Raw genomic sequence first — 9,835 nt, 5'->3', positions numbered from 1 at the left:
GGCTAGGATTCCTGGTTTTTTATCCAGGCTGCCCAGGTTCAATTCCTGAGCAGAAAAATAAGATCTCTCTCCAAGACAACACTCATTGCTGTCTCTCCAAAATTACAGGATTTCAGGATACAGAAGGAGTAGGGTATTCATTTATTTACTCAATGAATGAGGCATTACTAAGGGTTTGATCTGGTGAAGAGATAAAAAATAATAATTTCAAAGTGTAATAAATACTGTGTTATAATGAAAAGAAACCATGGTGGAGGAAAATGAGAGAAAGGTAGAACTACTTTAGGACAGATATCTGCGAGAAGGGGCCAGCCAAGCAGCAAACTGTAGAAAAAAACCTTTCAAACAGAAGAAACAACAGCTACAAAGACCTTAAAGTGAAAAAGAGATTTACTCATTTCTTGGAACAGAAAGGAGACCAACAAAACCAGAAAGGGGTGGGTCGTAGAAATGAGGGGCTCAAGAGGCTGAAGTAAGCTAAGAAACTTGAAGTTAGATAGAACTGTTTTTAAGATTCCTGTGCTGGAGTTCTCGCTATGGCCACAAGATAGACAATGTCTCTGGAGCACTAGGTTGCATGTTTGATCCCCAGGTTGGGTTAAAGATCCAGCATTGCTGCAGCTGTTCGGTAGGTCCCAACTAATCAGGGCCCAGGAGCTCCATATGCCACAGGGTAGCCAAAAAAAAAGATTTCTGTGCTTTCTTTTTCGGGTGGGGGTGGGGAGGGAGAAGTTGGCTGCTGTGTTTTTTGAATTGACAAGGGATCTCAGTTCTCATACCAAGGATTGAACCCAGATTAGAGCCATGAAAGCACTGAATCCTAACCACCATGAGACCACCAGAGAACTCCAAGATTTCTGTGCTATTGGACAATTTACTTAATCTCTTAAAAATCTCCGTAAAATTTATACCTATCTCATAGGGATGTCATTAGTATTAAATAAGAGAGTGTTCCTGTAAACTGTTAACATAGCATCTGGCACATGGTAAGTATTCAGTAGTGTTATATTAAATTATTTATTTTAAGGGTAATAATGACCTCAACTTTTGTGGTACATGTCCACATTGCTGTACCTCTTCCCATTACTCCTGGGGAGAATTTATTGTTGTTCCAACAGAATCAGTCACATTCCCCAGACAGACTCCTTTTGATCTTATCCAGTGACCTGGATGTTTGAGTTTAAATAGGTGTATCCTATATATACATACGAAGTGCAAAATTAAGTGAATTAAATCACCAAAAATGTATTAGGAAATAGGAAAGATGACTTCAAATGTATTAGGAAAAAAAATCTTACAGATATTGTGTGAATATTCTGTTCTTTCCAGGTATAGTTGGGAATTGTGGTTAGATGATAACAAGGAAGGTGGTTTGAGGGAGATTAGTCCCTTCTCCCACTGAGCTGCAACTTTTCCAGTCAAACTAGTCCTTCCATACCAAAATATATCACCTCTGACATCAAGAAGTAAAGAAGTGAGGATGAGGCAGAGGAAAAAAAAAAAAAAAGCTCAGTTTGGTTCAATAAGTATTTATAAGCACATACTAGTGGGTTACTTCAACATAACACACCAATATTTTAAACTCCCTTGAGCCCTGTTTTTCTCTCACCCATCTGGCAAAATTCCAACCTCAGTTGCACCTTCTGTCTATTTCACCTGCAACAGAACAGCCCTATTCCTTTTTTTATGTGCACCTCTGAGATTGTATCCCTGTCCATCAGAAAATATAGCTTAAATTTGTAATTATACATTCATAATTTATTTAGATGCAGTTAAATGTGTCTTTTCCCCCAGTAGACTACAGCTCCAAAAAAAAAACAAGGACACTGATTTTTTTCTTGTTCATTATTGTATCCCCAGAAGATGGTTATTTATATATATTTATATTTTTAACATATATTTATATTTTATATATATACATTTGAATGAATTTGTGAATATGTCAAACACTATGATAGTTAAACAGAGATTCAAAAAGACTAAGAAATGTCATCAGTTCTCAAGGAACTTACACTGTAGGATAGAGAAGAGGTGAGATGAGAAGGTAGGTTGTATCTTAGTTGGGGTGGGTTAAAAGTGATGTCATAGCAGACAGTGATGAGATATACTTAGATCTTCGAAAATCATTTAAGAATAGTCTCCTAACCTTCTCACCTATAATGTAGCATTGATGAGTGTTGTGGTTTTAAAATAGGTACACAACCTCTTTAACAATTCCCATTATGAGAAGTGGAGCCTAATTTCCCTCCCTTGGACCTAATGACTTGTTTTGGACAGAGTAAAGTGGAAGTGAGAGTACAAAGCCACTGAGACTGTCATTAAAGGTATGGGGCTGGATTTCCCGTTGTGGTTCAGTGGTTTTCGAACCTAACTAGTATTTATGAGAATATGGCTTGGATCCCTGGCCTTGCTCAGTGGGTTAAAGATCTGGCATTGCACTGAGCTGTGGTGTAGGTCGCAGATTTGGTCTGCATCTGGCGTTTCAGTAGCTGTTGTGAAAGCCGGCAGCTGCAGCTCCAATTGGGCCCCTAGACTGGGAACTTCTGTATGCCACAGGTGTGGCCCTAAAAAAACGAAAACAAAAAAGGCATAGGGCTTCCTCCTTACTCTCCCTTGGATCACTCCCTCTGAGGGAAGTCAGCTGTCATACCAAGAGGACACATCCACCTGATCTCTGGAGAGACCCACATGGCAAGGAACAGCCCGTAAAGAATTGAGGCCTCCTGCCAACAGCCATGTGAGTGAGCCATCTTGGATGCAGAGCCTCCAACCCTAGGCAAGCTTTCAGATGATTGAAACTCTGGTCTTAATTGCAACATCATGAGATCATGACTAAGTCATGCAACCCAGTTCTGCTGTTCCTGAATTCCTGGTCCACAAAAATTGTGAGATAATAAGTGTTTGTTGTTTTAAGCCACTAAGTTTTGTGGTAATTTGTTACATGGCAATGGATAACTAATACAACAGGAACTGATATTTTTCTGGAGAGGATGGGGAAACAGTACTAGCAGGCAAGTAGCAAATATTTTTGCTCACATATCAGCTGAAATACTTGAGTTTTTATAAATTTGTTAGTCCAAATAGCTACCCCAAATACTTATGAGAATGCCCTTAATTGAATGTATCTATGGCTAAGCAGTAAGAGGTTGAAGTAGGAAGAGAATTAGAATTCCCAGATTTCTGAGAAATACTCTTCCTTAATTAAAGTAATACACAAAGATCTTTTTTTTTTCTAAAGTACTACAAGGCTTAGATTGAAAAAAGGAGTCAACTTCCCTATACAGCAGAAATTGACAGAACATTGTAAATCAACTATAATTTTTTAAATGATAAAAAATAAAATAAAAGAGGAGTCCACTGCCCCACCCCGAGTCCCATTCTTTAATTCTTTAATGTGTTTCCTTTATATTTACCTCCATATTTCTAAGTAATATGCTTGTGCTGCTATTTCTTGATAGATCAATTTTAGGATTTATTTTTTGACTTTCTAATAAGAAAGATAAAAGAGTCAGCACCTTTATTTATTATCCCAGATCCTCACTTTCCCTACCTCCATCCCTCATCTAAAATATATACAAATTTTGGTTGAATTACTGTCTGATATTTGTCTTATTGTGGGGCTATGCAAGTCAAGCAATATACCGTAGATACATTTACTTTATCGTGAACTGTTTTGTATCTCCTGTAATTAAAAGCTGCCTCATTTCTAAATGGGCTTAGTTGTGGGGTTTTTTTCTTGTTTGTTTTGTTTTGTTTTGTTTTTTGCTTTTTAGGGCACCCCTCCCCACATAACGGAGGTTCCCAGGCTCGGGGTCGAACTGGAGCTACAGCTGCCAGCCTACACCACAGCTCAGGACAACGCCTGATCCTTAACCACTAAGTGGGGCCAGGGATCGAACCCACAACCTCACGGTTCCTAGTTGGATTAGTTTCTGCTGTGCTGTGACGGGAACTCCGTTTTGTTTTTGTTTTTGTATTTTTCTAGGGCCATGCATGTGGCATGTGGAGGTTCCCAGGCTAGGGGTCTAATTGGAGCTGTAGCTGCCAGCCTACACCACAGCCACAGCAACTAGGGATCTGAGCCGTGTCTGCAACCTACACCACAGCTCCTGGCAATGCTGGATCCTTAACCCACTGAGCAAGGCCAGGGATCAAACCGCCATCTCATGGTTCCTAGGCAGATTAACCACTCCTCCACGACGGTAACTACTTTTTTTTTTTTTTAATCACTTTTCTTCCCAACTTTATGATACAATTTTAAACTTCCTCTGAATAGTGTTTGTCAGAAAGTCACATCGGTGTCCCTCCAGTCCTAAGGTTACTGAGAGATACCCCTTCCTGGAGGCCCCCATCTTCTTGCTTTAATCTGGGCTCTGTAGGGATGCTGCTTAGCTCTCTTCTAGAGATTTCCTAACTCCTTTCTTGTGTACTTGCTTCTCTTTCCTGATCTCCTCATCTTTTGTTTACTTCTTTGCTTGGTTGGATCATATCTTCTCAGTGATTTTCCAAGAAAGGATTTATTTTATTCATTTTTTTATGGTTTACTTTTTTATTTTTATTTTTATGGCCACCCTTGAAGCACGTGGAAGTTCCTGGGCCAGGGATTGAACCTGTGCAACAACTGTGACCCAAGCTGTTACAGTGACAAGGCTGGATCCTTAACTCTCTGCAGCACAAAGAGAACTCCATAAAGGAAGTATTTAAAATCATGGGCTTGGGAGTTCCTGTTGTGGCTCAGTGGAAACAAATCTGACTAGCATCCATGAGAAAATGGGTTCAATCCCTGGCCTCACTCAGTGGGTTAAGGATCTGGCATTGCTGTGTGCTGATGCTGTGAGCTGTGATGTAGGTCACAGAAGGTGGCTCCAATCTGGCGTTGCTGTGGCTGTGGCATAGGCCGGCAGCTCCAGCTCTGATTCAAACCCTAGTCTGGGGAACCTCCACATGCTGTGAGTTCAGCCCTAAAAAACCAACCAAACAAACAAACAAAAAAATCATGGGCTTGGGCAGTTTTCTCCAGGGGAGAGTAAAGATGAGGAAAATCACTGAAGGATAGAATCCTGGGGAACACTCGTATCTTAGAGGAGGGCTCAGGGAAAGCCCATGAGGGAGATAGGCAATATCAGATCAGTATAAGGAGGATCTGGAGTGTTTGGTGCATAGGAAATTGAATTGAAGGAAGAATCAACTTTGTCAAAATGCAGAAGAGATATTATGATTTCAATGAAAAATGGTAATTGGATTTGCCGATAAGAAGGTCAGGTACCACATTATGGTCTGTAAGGTGTCAATTTCAAGGGAAGCAGGGTGAGGGAGAGAATAGAATTCTTAGTACTATTTTGCAACTTTTTTTCTGAGTCTTAAATTAGTCAAAATGACCCCCTTTATGGGAAATAAAAGCAGAACCCAAACACACACACAAAAGAAGTTCAGGTAAATAGGAGTAGGAGGGTGGAGTTGGTTACCAGACTGCACATTGGATTAAGGCGTGAATGGTAAGTTAAAAAGCCAAGTCGATTACTGTACATAGTTCACTCTTTCATGAATCTGAGGTGAGGAAGTGAAGACAGAGCGCTTTCGTGGCAGGTGTCCCCAGCTCAGATGATCTTAAGCAGCTCAACAGAAAAGTCTAACAATATACTATGTGCACATTTACATTCAGTAAATATATGATAAATAGATCTAATAACTAATAAAACTTTAGGTTTTTACGTAGCCTTTCTTCCTCTTATGTGTCATAATAATCCTTTTCCTTGACCACATTTTTTCCTTAATCATTTCCTTCTAGTCTATTCAATGCCAGAAAAGGTTCATGTACTGAGATGCTTCTCATAGAAATCTGTATATCCCATTTTGTGAAACTGGGCTCAAGCCATTTCCTGCTTTGTCATTTAAAAAAAAAAAAAAAAAGCTGTTATTTGCAGAGTAATCAGAATTCTATGGAGAAATGCTATGTACCTGAAGTCATATTATTACAGTCACTACTATTAAAATAACAAGGTGGTGGCCTTGTTCACCTCTAAAAAATTTAATGTTGTTTAGCAGAGTTACAATAGATGGGAGGCTGGGCTTCCAGAAATCAAATGTTAAACTATGTACCCTGTGGATATTCCTTAAGTAGTTATTTGATAACTAACAATTTATTTCATAGGCCCTAACATAGGCAAGATGATGCTAGAGTAGGCAGAGTTGAAGAAAGAAACTCATACAAAGGACAAACCTGAAGGATTCTCAGGGAAATGCCAGTAATTATACAATGCGTATAAAACTGTATTTTACAAATTCTAAAATCCCTTACAAATCTGAAAGGAAAGAATATCATTATGAAGAATATCATTATGAAGACTGTAAGAACCAGCAATCTCACTCTTGAGTGTATACCAGGATATCTATACTTCCTGGTTCATTGCAACATTATTTGCAACTGCTAAAGTATGGAAACAACCTAAGCATCTATCAATGGACAAATGGGATAAAGAAGTTGTAGTAAACACACACAATAGCCTATTGTTCAGCCATGAGAGGGGAAATCCAGCCATTTACTACTACATGGATGGGCCTTGAGGGCACTATGCTAAGTAGAGTAAGCCAGACAGAGAAAGACAAATATTGTATGATATCAATTATACGTGGAGTGATTTTAAAAAAGTCAAATTCATAGAAACAGAGAGTAGAAAGGTGGTTACAAAGGGATAGGGAAAGTAGGGAGAGGTTGGTAAAAGAGTATAGAATTTCATGAATAAGGTGTGAGGATCTAAGGTGTAACGTGGTAACCATAGTTGATAACACTGCATTTTATCAGCGTTATTTGCTAAGAGAGTTGAACTTAAATGCTCTTACCAAGGGAGGGGAAAAGTGCAAATATGTAAGATGGTAGATGTGTTAATTGACTTGACAGGGAGGATCCTTTAACAACATATATGACATATACATGTCTAATCACCAAGACAAACACTTTAAATAATCTTACAATTTTATTTGTCAATTATACCTCAATAAAACTGGGGAAAAATACAATGAAGTTAAATTTTTTTCTTATACAGTGATTGTTTTTGATTATAAGTTTGTTAGAAATTTGTTCTGGGCAAGAGTTTGAGTCTTATGGAATAGAGCCTTCATCTTGAGAATACAGACTTTTTTTGTTTTGTTTTTTGTTTTTTGTTTTTTTAGGGCTGCACTCACAGCATATGGAGGTTCCCAGGTTAGGGGTAGAATCGGAGCTATAGCTGTAGACCTACACTGCAGTCACAGCAACATGCGATTCGAGCCTCGTCTGCAACCTACACCACAGCTCGCGGCAATGCCAGATCCTTAACCCACTGAGCGAGGCCAGGGATCAAACCCGAGTCCTCATGGATGCTAGTTGGGTTCGTTAACCAGTGAGCCACGATGGGAACTCCTAGACGCTTTTAAACTCTCCCAAATTATGGGCTATTTCATCAGAGCGAAATGCAGAGCTGACTCATGCTCAAATTCCTTCTTTCTGCAATTTTAGGTTAATTATTCATTTAGTTTCCCCAATTTTTATACGGTGTCTTTCATTTTTGATGACCTAAACTTCAGATGTTGACACCCTGGCCATGTGAAATGTACTCATTCACGTTACAAACATGCAAAGAGAAGCTCCTTGTTAAGATTTCTGGGAGTCACAGGGATGTTTGAGACATAATTCCTAGTTAAGGAGTTAAATGAGATTACAGTTCAGTTGTAGAAATAAAGAAATGTCATAAAAGATTACATGCAAAATTCCATGGGGTGTCCACCCATGTGCAGGGACTGGACCTTACACATATTTATATCTCTAATATCAGGTTCAGTCTGGCATAGCGTAAATTTATTGAATTCAAATTCAAGTAGGCATCGGAATGGGTGAAGAGGAAACCAAGAAGACCCACAGATGAGGGATCAGGTGAGCTGGATCTGGCCCCAGAGGAATAAGTAGAGATCCTGCACAGTACAGTGAAAAAATAACTTTCTGGGTAAAGAGATTGTATTAACACCTACATGTAACATGCTGTAGATATTAAGATCAGAGCTTCTCCTGTCCACCAGGATCTCAGATGACTGGTGAATTTTTAATTACATGTTGGTTCACTTGGCAGCGATGGACAGAGCATAGGGTTTGAGTCTCGCTTCTACCATCCCAAGTGATTTTGAATAATGTATACAATTTTCATGCCTATTTTTCTCAGCTAGAAAATTGGATATAATACCTATTTGGGGCCTACCATATCCTAGAGTTACTTCAATAAGGGATGAACAAAACAAAAGAAAACAAAACAGGTAGTTCCCATTGTGGCTCAGCGGTAAGGAACCCAACTAGGATCCAAGAGGACGCACTAGGACGTGAGCCCATCCCTAGCCTCCCTTAGTGGGTTAAGGATCCCATGGTTGTGGCGAGTTGGGGTGTAGGTCACAGACACATTGTTGCTGTGGCTGTGGTGTAGGCTGGTAGCTTACAGCTTGGATTCCACCCCTAGCCTGGGAACTTTCATATGCCACAGGTGCGGCTCTAAATAGACAAAAAACACCCACAAAACCAAAACCAAAAATCCCCCAAAAACCCGAAAAACAAAAAACCAATTTACAAAAAAATGTTTTCTGAACTATTTCATTCTAACGTAATGTGTAAGATGTTGGAAAGCTTTGTACTTTCACAGTGAAAATTTCTTCCTTTAAAAAAAGCTAATAGACTAGTTTCATGGCTGGGATCAGAGGACCTGGCTCTATCACTGCTCAGTTCCAGTTCCAGTCCACATCTCCTCCCCTCTCTAGGCCTGTTTCCTCCTATAAAATAGAGTACTTGCCACATTTGACTATGAAATATGACTAGTTCATATGACATACACATCAGGTTTCAAAGATAAACAAATGTAAAATATTTTATGACATTGAATATGGAGTCTATTTTGAAATATTTTGCAATATTGGTTTAAATGAAATCTATTATTAAAATTAACTTCACTTGTTTCTTTTTGCTCTTCTGATGTGACTACTAGAAAATCTAAATTACCTAGGCAGCCCTGGTCTGGATGATTACGAACATCCGTTTCAGTTTTAAGGCTGTGGACACGTAATTCACGGTCTTATTTCCTCTCATTGAGATGCGGAAGGATCGGCTGGGAGGCAATCGCTTGGGGGCGGCTTCGTGCCAGAAGACACTGACTCTCTTCGGCTTTCGCTCGGGCTTTCGGAACGGGAAGGACCCAGACTTCCGCGCGGAGCTGGGGCGGGGGGAGCCGGGTCAAGTCTCCAGGCCCCAGGAGTTAGGGGGCGGAGGCGCGGGGGCCCAGGGGCGGGCGCGGCGCGCCGGGCGGGGCCGAGCGGAGGAGCGGCTTGGTGCGTCAGCCTCACGAGCAGGGAAGGAAGCGGGTTCCAGGCCCCCGGCGGCCGGCGCGGGCGCCCCAGCACGTCCACAAGCTGAGCCGGGAGGTGGCGGCCGCTGAGAGGCGGGGGAACCGAGGGCAGGCCTGGGAGGCGGCCGGGAGGTGGGGCGCGGCCGGGGGCCGGGCCGCGCGGGCTTCATCTGCGGCCGCACGGCCTGCGCCCGAGAGCTGGGGACTCCGAGGCGCGGCGGGACGAGCGTCGGAAGAGGTTATGGGCCACCGCTGGGGCTTCCTGATCGTCTTCCTGGGCGCCGTGGGGCTGCTGGGCTCGTGCTACGGCAGGCAGCAGTCCTCGGAAACGGCGGCGCAGAGGTGCTTCTGCCAGGTGAGGGGTGTGCGCGGCTGGGCTGCGGGTCCTGGGACCCCCCCCACCTCCGCCGGGCGCCCGGTCAGCGCGCCCCGGCAGGCGGGGGCGGGGGGGGTGCGTCTCTGCATCTCCACCCTTCCAG

General features: G+C 41.9%; 1 protein-coding gene across 1 annotated transcript in view; it reads left to right on the top strand.

Annotated features, from left to right (window-relative positions):
• Nucleotides 1-9,463: 9,463 nt before the first annotated feature.
• ERO1A (endoplasmic reticulum oxidoreductase 1 alpha) overlaps nt 9,464-9,835 on the top strand; it is a 51,382-nt gene continuing 51,010 nt past the window's right edge. The window contains exon 1 of the mRNA XM_047767343.1: nt 9,464-9,711. Coding sequence (XP_047623299.1) covers nt 9,598-9,711 — 114 coding nt within the window. The 5' untranslated portion in view covers nt 9,464-9,597. The remainder of the gene's footprint in view (nt 9,712-9,835) is intronic.

This window comes from Phacochoerus africanus, chromosome 2 (assembly GCF_016906955.1).
Source record: "Phacochoerus africanus isolate WHEZ1 chromosome 2, ROS_Pafr_v1, whole genome shotgun sequence".
Taxonomy (NCBI): domain Eukaryota; kingdom Metazoa; phylum Chordata; class Mammalia; order Artiodactyla; family Suidae; genus Phacochoerus; species Phacochoerus africanus.
This window is presented reverse-complemented; position numbering and strand designations above follow the sequence as displayed.